Below are 17563 nucleotides of genomic sequence, written 5' to 3' on the forward strand. Positions count from 1 at the left end.
TGAAAAACCTTTGTTCTCAATTTTCAGTTGTTACTCCTCCCCTCACCCCCATTGTAAAAGTATCAGCCAACTAGAAAATCTCAGATATTTGCTGTACTTTCAAGGTTACTCATTTTTGGAGGAAAAGGTACAAAACCAGCCTGCATACACCAGATGTATGCAGGAAAAAACCAGTTTGTTTCCAGAAGCAACTAAAGATGACCAACTAGAAAAAAATTAAAAGGTTAAAGTAAGGAAAGTTGATGATTAAATGCATAGTTGAGTAGCTCAAAAAGAAGCAAGAAATGTTACACTCCAAAGAGCAATGCCTTGTCAATGATAAATCCTGACTTTGTCTCTATAAGCAGGAGAAATAAAATGGAACAGAACAGTTTTTCTTGGTACTACAGTATCAATTTAAGTAAACAAATTAATCCATCATTTTAGTTGATTCTGTCTTCAAAACAAAGTACATACAGAGAATTTCAGCATCAAGAAAGAAAATATAGGTGAAACTGTGGTCTTTTTCTTCCCATACATTTTTTTCCCTAACTTATTTCTCCTATCACTCCAAAGCTTTTCCATGCATAGATTTTCATACTGATTCAACAAACATTTATTAGCATTTTCTGTGTGTCTTTTGTTTCAGATGTTACTGAGTAATGTATAACATAGTTCCTGCTATCTGGAGCCTAAATCTCACATGTGAGATCCAGACCTGTGTCCATTTTCCTTCTTTTCTTTTCTCCTTCCTTCCTTCCTTCCTTCCTTCCTTCCTTCCTTCCTTCCTTCCTTCCTTCCTTCCTTCCTTGCTTTCTTTCTTTTTTTTGGCCAGTACTGGGACTTGAACTCAAGACCTAGGCACTGTCCCCAAGCTTCATTTGCTTAAGGCTAACACTCTACCACTTGAGCCACAGCACCACTTCCGGCTTTTCCAGCTTATGTAGTACTGAAGAATGGAACCCAGGGCTTCATGCATGCTAGGCAAACACTCTACCACTAAGCCACCGTCCCAACCCTCCATTTTCCTTCTTGTGAACTTTGCTGGGTACGACTGCCATCTTTGTGAATGGCATACTCATCAGTCTAGTGGTATACCAAAATTTAGGTATTTCTCTAGACATTGTTCACTCACATAGTATCAAAGCCTTATGAGGCTTGTCTCTTGAAGCAAATAGACTTTCATTTATTTATTTACTTACTTATTTATTTTTACTAGATCCATTTCCTCATGCTAGGAGCCAGCATTGGACTACTGGGGACTCTATTCAACATTCCCTCATGCAGAGTAGCCTTTGAAACAATAGAGCCTCGATTATATCCTTTCTCACCAAAAACTACTGGTTCAGGATAAAGATCATTATTAGGCCCCCAGTGTTCCATGTGTTCTTGACCTCAATCGTTTTAGTCTATTCACAACTGGTGGTTTTCTTACTTTCTGTTCACTGGGGAAATTAATTGCTGTCTCTTGACACCAAGCCTTTGCTGTGTGCCTTCAGATCTTGGCTCAATTGAAACTTTGTAGTGCACTCCCCTTCACATTCAAATTAGTGGTCATTCATTTATCATTCACTTCTTCTTTTAGTGGTATCAGGGTTTGAACTCAAGGCCTCATGCTCAAGCAGCTTGCTTGCATAGCTGGTGCTCTGATACTTGAGCCATGCATTCAGTCTTGCTTTATGATGATTATTGTTGTAGACAGAATCTCTTGTTGACTTCAATTATAAGCCACCAGATCTCAGACACTCAAGTAGCTAGGATTACAATAATGAAGTATTGATGTCCAGATATCACTCACTCTTCTTGTGTGGTATATCCATCATTTCTTTTCCTTTTCCACAGCTGGCCTCTGGGACATCATACATAGATTCCATGCTTTTCCATGGCTAGTTTGTTTTTTTATTTAAATAGCTCTCAGGCTTCATTTTTTGGGTTGTTTAGAAAAGGATACCACTCCACTCCACTTGTAACTTACAGCCCTCACTTTTGTGTTTCCAGCTTCCTCTTGCCCTGGTGACAAATTGTTCCCTGGGCTTTGAAGCTTTTACCAGATAACCGAGGAAAGAATGGAGGATATGCAGAAATTGTGACTGAAACAACTAGACTTCCCCATCCCCAGTGAAATGACTACACATGGTAAATCTTAAGTATTATATAATCAAGGTCTTTGAGAAGATACTGGAAACAAAGCTAATTTCAATTAAATGGCTAATCACTCAAACAGGTACAAATGAGGAAAGTGTGTGAAGGAAAGCAAGGAAGGAAGCATCCGATTTCACACATCTCTCTGTTTGCTCAGAAATGGGTGCTTGTCTGCTCTTTAGCCCAGTGCTGTACTTCTGCTTGGCCGAAGATGAGGAAGAAGATCAGGCCTGAGACATTAATAGCAGTTGCAACTATGAAGACATTTCTCCAACCCCACTCTGAATCCTGGAGGAAGAAAAACTTCCAGTTAGTAGAATCACCCAGTTCTTGTCCCACCTGCTTCACAAAGGCTTTGTATGATTCCATGCCCTGCTGTTCCCAACTCCAGTTCAACCCAGGCTAATGAGCCTTCTAGAATATGCAGATTCATTTCTATGTTAAAGCCAGTGCACTGGCAGTTCGCTCGGTTGGAATCCTCCTCATGTGGGGCACCATTGGCTCACTTTCTTCTACTCTTTACTTAAATGTTAGCTTTTCTGGGAGTCCCTTGTGTCAACCCAAGTGAATTAAAATTATACTCCCTTAATATGCCCTATTCGCTTTGTCCTCACAGCCATTCAATATATCGTGAGTTTTACAATACTTTTCTGCCAGTTTCTTTCTTATAGTATTAGTATCACAAGGGGAGGAATTTTCATTTATTTGCCTAAACAGTGTGTGACACTTGTTAATATTCAATACATGTTGAATAAATACTTATTGAATTCAATAAGTATGAATTTGATACTTTTTGAATGAATGGGTCTATGAATCATTTGGCAGGAAATACAAGGTTAGAGTATTTCCTTTTAAAGTGAGTATTTCCTTACTGTGTTAGTCAGTGGCTAGGGAATTGAAGCTTCAAAAACAAGAAGAGTACAGGACACTAATGGCTCACACCTGAAATCGTAGGTATTCAGGAGGCAGAAATCTGAGGATTGTGGTTCAAGCCAGCCTTAAATGGAAAGTTTATGAGATCTTTATTGTCAATTAGTCACTAAAATACCAGAAATGGAGCTATGGTAGAGTGCCATCCTTGAGCAAAATAGCTAAGAGATAGTGCCCAGGCCCTGATTTCAAGCCCCAACACACACACACACACACACACACACACACACACACACACAAGAATAGACTTGATTTTATTTTTTAAAAACCATTATTTTGTTATTGTCATTCATTTTCTTGATTTCTTGGTGTAAAATCACATGAAAATTAAAGAAGATATGAGTGTGCCATCAGTGTCTTTCTTCACATAAAGTTTATATCAATAAAATTCTTAGGCAATAAAGTTTATCTTTATTTGATGATTATTAATTAATTAATTTTTGAGACAGGGTCTCACCAAATAATCTACACTAGCCACAACCTCAAATTTAAAAGCCACTTTCCTCAGTCTCTCAAGCATTGGGATAAAGGTCTGCAACATCACATTCAGCTTATTTTGACTATTTTAAATGGAATGCTGCACAGATATAAGAACACTATGTAAGCAACACTGGTCAGATGAGTTTCTGTATGTTGATTCATGAGAAATCACACGAGGAGCAGTTGGTCCTTCCCTCAGTACCTTGCTGGTTCATTATGTAAAAATTTGTGGGATTTTGTAGAGTGATGAGATAATTATGCTTCCCAGGCACATTAGAGGTTTTTGTTGTTTTGTTTCATTTGGTATTGAACACAAAGCCTTGTACAGACTCTGCTACCAAGATACATTCCTAGCCCTCAGGTTTTTTAAATTTAATTTTTGTTTTGTTTTGTTTTGTTTTTGGCCAGTCCCAGGCCGTGAACTCAGGACCTGAGCACAGTCCCTGGTTTCTTTTTTGCTCAAGGCTAGCACTCTGCCACTTGAGCCACAGTGCCACTTCTGGCCACTTTCTGTATATGTGGTGCTGAGGAATTGAACCCAGGGCCTCATGTATACGAGGCAAGCACTCTTGCCACTAGGCCATATTCCCAGCCCCTTAAATTTAATTTTTAAGACTGGGGCTCACTATACAGCTCAGGGTAGCTTCAAATGAGTGATCCTCCTGTATTCACTTTCTGAGTGCAGGGATGATAGGCATGTACAATCATATCTGATTTATGAGGTTTCAATGCTGACAACCTTGCATGTTGAAAAATCTCCCAGTTACATGCAAGCCAAGATAGCAGGCCACTCTAAACTATAGAACAAATGTCATGAATATTACTGGAATATTTGGTTTGTTTTAACAAAGAATCATATGAATTTTCTCCTTTCCTACTCACCACACATGTGGTAATTTGTCTGCATATGCTGATCTGGAAATGAAGGGAAGTTGAATGTTCAAGACTCATGAGTTTTGAGAAAGGAACAAAATACTCTGAGTCTGACATCTACTGCTAACTTATGTATGTTTTGAAGGTAATTATCAGCCAACCAATTCAGGCTGGCTCTCCCCCCGCCAACTGATAGCCACTTCCCTTGGGTCTTGTCATAACTCAGGCAGAACCTCCTACGACCTATCATCCTGTGGTTGGTGTCCAGGGAGGGTTGTGCCTAGTATAAACAAACCAATCACAGTATGACCAATTTCCTAAAGAAAGGAGGAAAGGTGGGAGGAAGGCAACCAAAAATAGCCAGTCTTTGACCATTCAGCAGACAACTCGTTTCCAGGCCCCTCTGCTCACTCTTCTGAGTGGCCCTAATTTCCCTTTGTTAAATTCTTTGTTGGTTTTCTATAACTGCACTTCCTGTCCCTGGTTTTATTTCTATTCTGCCAGACTAGAAGAACCACTTGTGTATTCATTTCTCTTGTAAATATTCATCAGAACATTTATCCTTACCTGACTAATGAAAAATCCAGTAGCAGTAGGAGAGATGGCTCCAGATATATAAGCAAAGTTTTGCATTAGTCCCCTGAGAAAGCCACCATATCTGAGAGAGAAGTGAGAAAACAGTCCCATGTAAACAAATGGGTAGATCTCTGTTTCCTGTTAAGCTTTATTTATCTCTGGAGCTGTTTGGAATTGTGTTCACTCTTATTAAAATCTGTATGAACTGTACTACTGGCTTGTATAATCCTGTGCTAGAGCTTGAGCCTTCCAAGGGGATGGCCTTTAGGAACTTGTCAACACAGTTGATACAAGGGAAGATTAGTGGTTGGCACTTAGTTTATGTGGTTTCTTTTTTCCTGATCTTGAACCTGATCCTATAGCTCTGTTTTAAAATCTCCTTTTTTCAGGGTGGGAATGTGGCTTAGTGGTAGCATGCTTACCTAGCATGCATGAAGCCCTGGGTTCCATTCCTTAGCACTGCATAAACAGAAAAAGCTGAAAGTGGCACTGTAGTTCAAGAGGTAGAGTGCTAGTCTTGAGCAAAAATCCAGGTACAGTGCTCAGGCCCTGAGTTCAAGCCCCAGGACTGGCAAAATACTACTACTACTACTACTACTAATAATAATAATAATAAATAGACTACTTTTTCTATATAATACCCCAATCATTGGAAGAGATGGTGTCTCCCTAAAAATCAATTATCGTCCTATCTTGGTATTCATTGTCTGGAGATGAAGGATGTCCTGTGGACTGTGTTGGGACTTGGGAAGTTGAATGTGAAAGTCTCAATCATCTCTGCTATTAACCTATATAAGAGATATGTCTTACATAGGCAGAATCCACTTGGTGTAACTATTGTATTTGTCAAAAGACAGAGCTGTGTGTCTCCTCTGCTGAGCTGTCAGCACAGCCACAGAGTACTCTCTGGAGACATGAAGTTCACAATGATTGACTAGCTCAGGGTAATTTCCGGTAATTATTTGCATGTAGAACTAATGTGACTGTTGTACACGCCATGTTTTACCCTTGTTACAGAGCAGTTTTAGGGCCACTGGGCCTGAATTGAGCTATTGTGAGGAAGAGATAAAGGAATCCCTACCGAGGAGCAATGTCCAGGAAGTTAATAAGGGCTCCTGAATCACAGAGACTGCTGAAGGAAGAAGACAATACCAAGAGGGCCACGGTGGTACTGAAGCTGGATTTAACCCAGGGCAGAATCAAGAGGACCACAGCAGAGAGGAGAACCCCTGTGGCAGAAGGACAAAAGCAATAAGTAAGAGGCTCCTTGAGCTCCCCACATCCAGCTTAAATTCAGCTTAAATATTTACCTATAGCAGTGAAGAGTTTCCTGACGGTAATAAGTCTGAGGATTTTTCTAGAGGAAAGAAAATCTGCCAATAGACCTCCAAGAATAAGACAGACACAGCCAGTAATAAATGGCAGGGCTGACAGGATGCCACTCTGAGAATCAGAGAAAAAGTGAATGAATGGCGCCATCTACGACATACACCAATCCCTGGATAAAGTGCCCATATTTACGGGTTTCCTTTAGCCACGCATCACATTTCATACAAATTCCATGCTCCTAGAATGAATCAGGTAATTTTAGGGGTTGGGGAAATATGCATATAGCTCTTTTGTTGTTGTTATTGATGGAAAATAATTTTTAAGCCGGGAACAGTGGCTTATGTATACCAAGAATCTGAGCTGTTTAGGAAATAAAATTGGAAGAATCTTGTTCAAGGCCAAAGCATGAAACATAAGGTAAAGTTCCCATATCAAACAAAATGCCATGTGTGCTTGCTCTGATTTCTTATCCCAGCTTCATAGACATGGGAGGCCATAGGTGGAAAGTACAATGTCTGAAGCTGGCCTTGGGCAAAAACACAAGATCCTATCTAAAAAATAACTAAAGACAAACAATAAGATGAGTACTCTTTTTCATGTAGAAATCCATGTTTAAAAGGCTATAACCTAATATAAAAATAGAGGATGAGAATTATTTATATATAATGGAAATATTAGTGGCTCCTGAATATGTTTAAAGTTACCCTGCCATCCATAATAAAACACATCGTGATATACTATCTTCCTGGATCAAACTGGCAAAAACTCCACATTAGGGCACCTGGTACTCATAAATATTATTGGTTTCCTATGGAGAGCAATTTAACAATAAATAAATGTGACCATTTATGAGGCCTTTACCCATTGACTCAGCAATTTCATATGTGGCTTTTTACTCCACAGAAACAGTTGTGAAACTATATGATGAAAGAACAAATTTTCTACTGCAGCTTTGCTCAAAGGTTGAAGACGGAGACAAATATTGGCTGGGCACATGTGGTTCATGCCTATAATCCTAGTTACTCAGGAGGCTGAGATCTGAGTATCATTGTTCAAAGTCAGCCCAGGTAGAAAAGTACTCGTGATATTCTTATCTCCCATTAATCACTCAAAAACTGGAGTGGCACTGTGGCTGAAGTAGCAGTGGCCTATAATATTTTGTGTAAAAAAGTTGGTAAAATAAAAACACACATTCAGGTATGCTTGCATTCTCATTAAGAAACAATAGAAGACTATATAAGACACTTAAAAAGAACTCTCAGCCTGTCATGGTGGCTCATTCCTATAATTAATTCTACCTGTTCAGGAGGCTGAAATCTGAGCATCACCACTTCAAACCAGCCAGGGCAGAAAAGTCCATGAGACTCATCTTCAGTAGGCCACCAAAAATCTATATTGAGCTAAGGCTCAAGTGGTAAAGTGTCAACTCTCGGCAGAAAACACAAAGGACAGTTTTCAGGACCTGCATTCAAGCACCAGTACCCGCACAAAACCAAAACAAAACAAATAATAGCAACAAAAACCACACAAGAGAACAGGAATGGGAGTAAGAATTTTCATTCTTTATGTGGTTTTATAAAGTCAAACTTTACATAATCCTAAAAGTGGTTTTGCAATTCTTATGATCGTTCAACCTCTAAGTTAAAATTCTATTCCAGAAAATTCCAAAGAGCTCATCCTTTGTGGTATATATGCTTCCTGTAATGAAAAGAAGTTAGCTCTTTCTGCTTCAAGTGGTTCATTTTATGGATGAGTACAACAAAAACTATCAAGGTTTTATGTGACTTACACAAAGATTAGGAGTCTACGTTTCCTCAGAAGTTCTGCTTTCTATTTTCACTTGTCTTTCCATTTATTAACCTCCACTTTCCCCCTCAGCTCATCTTCTTACCCAGCCTCAAAGTGAGACTTGGGCTGTCAATCACTCAGCAAAGGCATCCTTTTGGCTGCACTACCTGTCCCCTGGTTCCTTTCTCTTTGCCTGCTTTCAACCCTCTACCTCTTCAAGAGAAGCAAAGCCAGTCCCTCTTTGGGCTTTCTGATCTCTTGTTCTCCAGCCTGCTTGCCACGCCTGTTCCCCACACTATAACCACTGCTAAGAAAGTCAGCTCTCCATTGGTCCTTCAGTACATTTTACCCCAAGTGCCCTCAACAGGAGATGATTGCTCTCTAAGGATTTAGGTTTAGCTTATAATAGCAATGTAGTGGCCTTTCACTAACAGGCATCTGATAGTGCATCATTTTCTGTATGTCTGCTAGTTCTTGGACTTGAACACACTGTTCCTGAGCTTTTTCTGTGCAAGGCTAATGTTCTACCAGTTGAGGTATAGCTTTACTTCTGGCTCTTGGGTCATTAATTGGAGATGGACTTTCCTGCCTGGGTTGCCTTTGAAATTTCATCATCAGATTTCAGACTTCAGAGCTAACTAGGATTACACTGACCACTGCTCCTGATTTTTAAGTCACCCGTTTAACAGCCACTGAAGGTTCCTGGCAGCCAGTTAGTCATCTGATCATTTTGTAATCATCCAGACAGCTGCACACCTGTATGTGTGTGTTTTTATACATATACTTGAACAAGATTTTTAAAGAATGATGCATGAACTTTTGTATAAGTGTTACTTAGAACTTCATATCTTACTAATATTCTTATTTCCAGCATAGGTTATTTATGCATCTCTTTCCTTCCTTCCTTCCTTCCTTCCTACCTTCCTTCCTTCCTTCCTTCCTTCCTTTTCTTGTTTTTTTTTTCCAGTACTGGGGCTTGAACTCAGGGCCTGGACATTATTCTATAGCTTTTTTTAAGCTCAAACTGGTGCTCTACTGCTTAAGCCACAGCTCCACTTCTGGCTTTTTGCTTTAGATAAGAGTCTCACAGACTTTCCTGCTCAGGCTGGCCTCAAACCACCATCCTCAGGTCTCAGCCTCCCAAGTAGTCATGATTATAGGCATTAGCTACCAGCACAATCTCAGTTTGCATTTATTTGAGTCCCTGGACCTAATTCGCTGATTTTATGACCATGGGAGACCCAGATTATATAATGAAGCATTTAAACAGAAGAGCAGAATAAGCTTTGTCTCTACTTACATCTCTGACATTGGCTTCAAGTACAGTACTGAAATATGTAGGTGTGTATGCCATCATAGTAGAAAACTGCCAGTATTGACAGAAATATGATACTATAACAGCCCAAAGTGGTAGGGATTTGACCATAGCTTTGATGGGAAGAGACCAGTCTGGAAAGCTATCCTAGAAGAAAACACATGTTAATATCCTCTCCATCAGAAAGAAATGATCTCAGCTCTACTATCTTTCTTACCTCAGAGATGCCTAGCAAGCATGAGAAGTCTCCGGGGAATTCCTCAATGTACCTGTTGAGCCAGTGAACTCAAGATGTAGCTCTTCTCACTAAAGCTGATAAAGGGATGATTCTTGGGCTCATTATAAACGAGAGAAAACCAGAGAAGGCAACAGGCACAGCCAATGCCACCTAGGAAAAGAAGGTCTGGTGAGCAGTGGATTCCTATGTCTGACATATATACACCCCTCACCTGGTGCTATCCTAGGTGTATAGTTCCCCACCGCTTGATTTTGTTCTTGGCCATGTTACTTGCTTTTCTCAGTGGCCTGAGGACAGTTCTCTGCCTACCCATGAAGGCCACTGTCTTTTTTCACATCTCTGCTGGGAAGTCTTCATGGCATGACTATGCCAGCTGTTTCCTTGCTCCAGGCACATGAGAAGCACAGAGAGCAGAGCCACTCAGCTGTCCCACAGAACTGTGGAGCTGATGGTGTCTATTTGAAAGCACTGAGCTTTGGGAGATCTTAAGTACTACCATGTTGAAGCTACAGCACATTGTTCCAAGTTATTAGTAGCCTCTTGTACTTGAAAACAAGCTCATTGTTCAAGTACAGATTCATATTCCTCCTGTTAGCCATATGAAGTTCTTTTCTTCTTTAAACCTTTCCATGCCCTTTTAAAATCTTCTTCAAAGCACTTGAGTTAACAGCAGTAAATATTATTTGTTTGTTTGCTTGTTTTTGAAGCAGGGTATTGCTATACTCCATACTTCCCCCAGTTTGGGCCAGGAATGGAGCTGAACTCAGAGTATCACACTCTCACCTCACTTTTTCACGCAAGGCCAGTAAACTACCTGAAGCCACACCTTGAGTTCCTGATGCAGTACATTTTATAGACACAACATTTATAGACACAACATTTTTTAGATGTGGAGTTTCCTTAACAAAAGGAATCTTAACATTATGACAGGATTGGGGAACTCAATAATATCAGTACTGAATGACAATGTAGCTCATCTTGAAGTTCCTCATTTAGGAATTTTAGGAAACTTGTAAGCGTTCTCTTTACTTGACTTGCTTGTCATTTACACATTGTTTTTCACCAGCATCCCACAACAGATATCAGACTTGCTGAATTTTGAGACTATACAATGAAAAATTACCATTTTGCTACCAAGGAATTAAATCAAGTGGGGGATGAGAAGCCGGGTGCAGGTAGGTCATGCCTGTCATCCTAACTACTCAGGAGGCTGAGATCTGAGGATCACAGATTGAACCAGCCTGGGTAGGAAAGTCCATAAACTTTTATCTCATGAAAAACTAAAAGTGAGAAGTAGAGCTCATGTAGGCACTATCCTTGAGAAAAAAAAGCTCAGGGACAACTCCCATGCCCAGAGTTTAAGTCCCAGGACTGGCACCAAAACAATAAAAAAATTAAAATATGGAGAGATTACTATTAAAAAACACCTTTATTGAGCATTGGGGCTGGAGGATATTAATACTGATTAAACAAACAGTAGATCATATGCTGTATATGCTACTAAATTTCTCAAAATGAAGAGCATGAAATCATAATTTCATGATTTGAATAGCCTCAATATAGTAATCAATACTCACATTTTTTTCTGGTGAATATATTCAGCTGGTATTACAGAAGACATTTATCTAAGAGGACTATGTTCTAATGCAAACTATGTCTTAAGGACTATGTTCTAAGGAATCAGGTAATTTTCAGATGAGACTTCAGAGAATTATTAAATAATCAAACAAACACAAAAGCAGCAGCTAGTCAGACTCCAACCACAATTCAATGAGAGTAAAAATTGTGAAGTTGTAAAATACTTTTTCTGGAACCCTCTAAAGTATCTTTGGAAACTTTCTGGCCTATCACACTGTGTATTCTGTACGCTCCTAAGCCACTTAGGATCTGCCCCATCCTGCAGAAACAGCTGGCTAACTCTCCTGGCCAAACAGTACTTTCCCTAAGACTTAGTCATATTTATGTAATTATCTTCTTGTTGGTTTTTATAATAATAGAAAATTTTAAGAGATGTTTATTTTTATTTGTTTAAAGTGCTTATTAAATATATCTGACCAAAAATATGGTCTTTCAAAGATAATACTTTCAACATTTCATTTAAGATATTGCCCTGAAATCCTGTGCTATTTAGAAGCCATAAGGAACATTATGATGTCTTTAAAGTCACAAGATTATTATAGTTATGTACATGGATATTAAGACTTAAAAGATCTTTCATGAGCCAGCAAGATTCACAACATCCATATTTATTAGGCTTTGCTTAACCATAAATAGTTGCATAACAGAAATTATGCCTAGCATTCTTGGTCATAAAAATCAAATTCTGACATTTGAAAAACTCACCAAAGATATAGAACACATAAGGCCATCCTATGGCCTGGCAGAGGAGACCACCGGCAATGAGAACAATGAAGATCCCCAGCATTGACCCTGAACAAAAGACACAAAGATGATCTGGGTGAGAGGGCTAGCCTTGGTGTTCTGTTTTGAAAGTATGGGCCTCAACTCAGACTACTCAGGAACAAATTCTGCTCCTTTACTCAGTAGCTCTTTAATCTCAGACAATTTTTAGTCTATTTATGTCTTGAATTCCTTCTACTGTGTTTTCATTCTGTGGGTCTAAAAAGAAAGGAATATGTATAAAACACATTTATGTTTAATGTCTAGCCAACATTCAGTTCTTACCAAGAAAGATAGAATATGGTAGTGCTTTACAGCAATGAGTATGAAGATAGAGTAATTGCAATATAATATCTTAATTCTCTTGATAGACCACTGGTGAGTACATGTGGACAGTTCATGTAAAAGGCGATTGGGATATAAATTACCTGATCCAGCAATGGTGGTGAGTTGACTTCTTTCCGTTGGCGGAGCCCATTTGACCCAAATTGAATACTGACCTGTTGATACCATAACCTAGGGGAAAGTTTTCCATCTTAGATACACGAGATCATTCTGGAAGCCATATTCCATTTTAGCTAGGGAAACATGTTAGTACCTGGGCTATGCCTTGGATGACCCGAAGAACAATAAATGGAGCCACTCCAGCATCAGCGCCCAGTGGAAGGAAGAGCGTCAGAACTGAGGAAATGAGCAAGCCAGCACCAACAACATACTTGGCTCCAAATACTCCAGCCACATAGCCAGTAGGGATTGGAGCCAATAATGAGCCATAACTGAGAGAGCTCAGGATGATCCCCTGGATTTCTGGACTCCAGTCATATGTAGGGGCCTAGAAGACGAGGAGAACTTTGTCTTTGGTTAGAAAGTGGACTTTATTGTAAAGACTTGAGAAGAAAAATAATAGTCAGCAGTTCTCTTTCTTTTAAACCATTCTCCAATTCCTCCAATCTATTGATATCATAAAAGGAACAAATTGACATCAATGTATGCTCCATACTCTCCTGTCATCCTGACACAAATAATTGACCAATTAAGATATGAAAGCTTGTGTGTGGGGGGGGAAGTTGATAAGGAAGGAAACATTATAAACAAGCTAAACAAATGTGTCTAGAAAGAGACAGTAGACACCATCTGTGAAACTTGATTTGTGGTGATCCTCATCATTTTGTGGGAAGAGTTTATTTCCACTAAATGGTAAACTCTATTTGTTTATTTTAACTTAGTCTGTGGTTAAACTCACAGACACTAAGCAGAGATGAACTCTCCTTAGACACGATATACTCAGTATATATACTCAGTGTATACTCAGTAAGCATTTGCCAGGTAAGAGCATTGGATTTTTTTCTTAACATAGCCATTTACATCAAACCATTTGAATCAGACTCCAGTCTCCAACTTACCACTGCCTTAAATTCCTTTCGTGTTTCATTCCAGTAGTCCTGGGAGTAGTCTGTGGAGGGTCTTTCTACGGAAGCATTGGGCTGGATGCTGGTTGCTGTATTGTTTACCATAGCAGTGATAGCAATGCTCAAGCTCATTTGTTGTGTAGAAATTGAAAAATTGCAGAGTTGCAAGATGAAGGCCAGCCCATGTCGGACTGAACAAAGGCCTAAGAAGAGAATAGGACATGAAGTTTTATAATCCAGAAGTTTTCATATAAACAAAACATAGGGTACCAAAATAAAAAACAGTGACAATGGGATAAATCAAAAGATTTAAAAAAAACAAAGGAAAAATAACTTCATACAGTACATTTTAAACAAACAAAATAACAAGCAAAAAAATTTAAAACCCTCTTATTTTTATATCTCATAGTTCATTTCAATTACCATCATTCCACATGGTCATTTGTACATAGCTATTCAACTATTGTGATCTCTACTAGGACCATTCGAGATTTATACTAATGTATGTTTATCTGATTTGGGAAGGGAAGGGGAATGACAAAATGGTGAGACAAAGGACAAAGGGTGAACCAATGCAACAGTGATACTCATAATATGTTGGAAATAACTTTACAACTTGGAGGGGGAGGGAAGTTTGGGGGAATGAAAGTGGGAGAAAACAGAGGAAAGGGTAAAATATTCCACAAGAAATGTACTCATTGTTTTACGTAAGTAACTGTAATCCCTCTGTACATTGCCCTTACAATAAAATAAAATTAAAGAAAAAATAACCAGTAGACATTTAACAGATGTTATTAAAAACATCAAATTTACTTTTCTATAATCAAATTATATCCATAATGGCCAGAAAATAAAGAAGTTTTCTCGTTTCTTTCTTTCTTTCTCTAAGTGGAGAAGAAGGAGACAATTGACCTCTGTCTAGGAAGCAGAACTACAGGGAGAAGAGACGTTATACAGGTGGTCCTATTGGCCTTTGGGAGTTAATGGAAGAGGAAGCTCCCTTAGAAGCATTGCTCAAGCAGGGATTTGAAGCATGTGTGTAGTTGATTAGAGTAAGTGGAAGGGGGAGAACTTTCCATGTCCTCAGCATGAGCAAGGTGAGAGTAGAAATGAAAAGACACAGATTCATGGGAGAAATCAAATAGTGAAATGGTTTGGAAAGGCAAAATCAGAGCTCAGAAAAATAAAACATGAAGAGTGGAGCTCTATTACAATGTGGATGGGGACATTTCTTCACATTTCATATGGAGCTCCTAGAATTGTGTGATGACAGTCTTAGCAGCACAGTAACACCCAGCAAAGACATCATTGGAACTTGGACACACTAAAAACCTCCGAAGTCCCAACAGAGTCTGATACAAAGGACCCAGCCTTTCCAGTAAGTACAGGCCAGAGAGAAACAGGAAAATCACAGCTGGACACCAACTGATGATGCAGTTAGTAGGGTTTATTCCTAAGCACTAGTAAGAAGTACTTAGGCACACTAGTTATAATATAGATGAAAGGAAGGAGGAAAGATAATGATGTGGTTTGAAGAAAAAGCCTGTCCCTAGAGTGATAAAAAGATTTAATGGGACAAGCCCTGGTCTTAGAATCAGATAAAACAAAATTGATTTCTATGTTTCCTACTAAAGTTTGATGAGTTGTTGTTTCCTTTCAGTCATGGGGCTTGAACTCAGCCTGGGCTCTGTCCCTGAGCTCTTCAGCTCAAGGTTAGTGCTCTACCACTTGAGCCACAGTACCACCTCTGGTTTTCTGGTAGTTAATTGGAGATAACAGTCTCTTGGACTTTCCTGTGCAGGCTGGCTTTGATCCATGCTCCTCAGATCTCAGCCTCCTCGGTAGCTAGGATTACATGGGAGAGCCACTGGTGCCTGACATCAGTTGTTATTTTGAATAGCCAAATATGCCTTTAGGGTTTCTTGACAGTAGTAAGAAGAATGCTGAGTATCCGCAAAAGGCAAGTGGAGGTGATATTGAAGCCAAATGTTTCCACAACCATTTTTTTTTGCCAGTCCTGGGTCTTGAACTCAGAGCCTGAGCACTGTCCATGGCTTCTTTTTTGCTCAAGGCTAGCACTCTGCCACTTGAGCCACAGCACCACCTCTGGCCATTTCCTATATATATGTGGTGCTGAGGAGTAGAACCCAGGGTTTCCTGTTTATGAGGCAAGCACTCTTGCCACTAGGCCATATTCCCAGCCTCCACAACCAGATTTCTAGACAAGATTTTACCTTTCTTGGAGGGTTGCTCTTGAGTCATGCTTAAGTTATCATCCATGGAAATGTTTGGCTCTGTATTCTTGACATCTGTTCAAGTGGATATTTTGGTTGGCTCCTTAGCAAGGAATGACATTTATTCACTGAAAGAAAAGAATGAGAAAACAAATACAGAGGGAGAAGGAGAAGTTTCCTATATTTTATATAACCATGGTCCCCAGTCTCAGAGCAGTCAGTAAATAATTGTATGGACTTGGAAAGGTGAGTTACACTCAGTGTTGAGTGAAAAAAAGCAATGTAAGAGTACAGGCCCTGAGTTCAGGCCTCAGTCTTGACACACACACACACACACACACACACACACACACACACACACAGAGTCAGAGAGAGAGGGGGGGGGAGAGAGAGAGAGAGAGGGAGAGAGAGAGAGACACTGAAAATTAGAAGTGGATACAAAAATTGAAGCCCAAATCAGTGTTCACTGGCAAAAAGAGTGGTTCAGGGATTGAATATACTACCATAAAAATTAAAACTATGTGCTTACATTCTTGTTCACACCATGGGACAGTTAATTGAATAGAAAAGATTAAATGGGTCACAAAAATCAAGATGAGGCTTTCAGGGTTACATCTCCCCTATGATTATAAAGATACTTTTAGTGAACACAAGCTTAAGAGTTCACTGACACTTACTCATTGATTCAGTAAATATTTGTCATACAAGTGACTGGAATATTGTGCTTCTGGAATTCTTTCTTCTATGTGGTGGGAGGACTTCGCTCTGACTGACCCCTCCCTCCCTATACTTATTACAACTGAAGTCCTTTCCAGCTTTCTTGGAAATGAGCAGGAACAGCTTGGCTGGAGTACATGAGTGCAGTGGAATTTGACAGTAGGATGTGAGGGTAGGACAGAGCTGGTGTCAAATGAGGCTGCAGCTGCACTTCCCAGTATGAGACCTGCAGGGCCTCCTGACAGTCAGTTGGAGAGAGGCATGACATGAAGAGAAGTCAGAATGGCTTTTCTAATCTTCCCCTAGGAGAAATTGGCATTTAAAGGAACTGTATCACCAATGATCAGTGTTTTGTGAAAGCTTATGTGTCTAAAAGAAATCAGCTTAATTCATGAGTCTTACACTGAATTGTCTAGTTCTAATACATTCTTAAATGTACAGTGAAAAATCACTGGTTACCTGTAATTGCTTCAGTTAAGTCTCTTTCTCCATTTCAATTTGTCTCCCTCTCTCCTTCTTTCCTTCCAACCTTCCTTCCTTCCCTCTCCTTGTCTCCCATTCTTCCTTCCTTCCAATATTCCTTTTATAAAAAAGCATCACTCAATCATCTTCATAATTATCTCACAAACAGATGTTCTTTCCCCCACAATCTCTAGCCTAAATTATCAATTTAGACTGTTCTCAAATGGACAAAGACCCATGCCCACCTCTCAAAAGCAGAACATTAAAGGCAAACGTTTGAATGCTAACCTGAAGGAGGAAGAATGCAGAATCTTCATTCCTTGCACACAAATTTCTCTCAGCTTTTTGAAACATGTCTAAATTCCGTGAATATAATGATTACGCAAAACCTTCTGTCTTTATGTAAGCAAGCATGAGGATTTTATTGGCTCAATGGTTTAATTTTTAACTTTAGTTTTATTGTTTGATTGAGAACCAGGTAAAGTTCATCAAATCTTTCTCAGGTTTCATGTTCAGCTGAGGTCATCTATGTTTTTCTTGATCCTCCAATCAGAATCAGTGTCCCTTATATGGATCTAAACACACTGAACACCTCATTTAAGCAGTAAACTTCTTAGGTCTCCTGGAGTTATTTTCATCTTCATGGTAATGTAGTTCTATTTTCCTTTCCTATCCCTTTTCACCCATACCT

The 17563-nt window shown here is 39.4% G+C and overlaps 1 protein-coding gene across 5 annotated transcripts; it reads right to left on the bottom strand.

The window, feature by feature from the left end:
• Positions 1 to 2252: 2252 nt before the first annotated feature.
• On the bottom strand, positions 2253 to 17253 carry LOC125352949 (probable small intestine urate exporter). Of its 5 annotated transcripts, XM_048348347.1 has the most exons (13): positions 17161 to 17253; positions 15694 to 15821; positions 13454 to 13662; positions 12649 to 12882; positions 12479 to 12566; positions 11994 to 12080; positions 9682 to 9800; positions 9398 to 9559; positions 6291 to 6423; positions 6062 to 6209; positions 4972 to 5062; positions 3064 to 3094; positions 2253 to 2409 (listed from the first exon to the last, which is right to left on the bottom strand). In XM_048348347.1, exons 2-12 carry the CDS (start codon positions 15737 to 15739, stop codon positions 3080 to 3082), a joined length of 1332 nt encoding a protein of 443 aa, XP_048204304.1. In that variant the 5' UTR covers positions 15740 to 15821; positions 17161 to 17253; the 3' UTR covers positions 2253 to 2409; positions 3064 to 3079. The 5 variants fall into 5 exon arrangements, with proteins under 5 accessions (XP_048204304.1, XP_048204301.1, XP_048204302.1 ...); XM_048348344.1 differs by lacking the exon at positions 3064 to 3094; XM_048348345.1 differs by lacking the exons at positions 3064 to 3094; positions 11994 to 12080.
• Positions 17254 to 17563: the final 310 nt, after the last annotated feature.

This window comes from Perognathus longimembris, chromosome 6 (genome assembly GCF_023159225.1).
Source record: "Perognathus longimembris pacificus isolate PPM17 chromosome 6, ASM2315922v1, whole genome shotgun sequence".
NCBI lineage: Eukaryota > Metazoa > Chordata > Mammalia > Rodentia > Heteromyidae > Perognathus > Perognathus longimembris.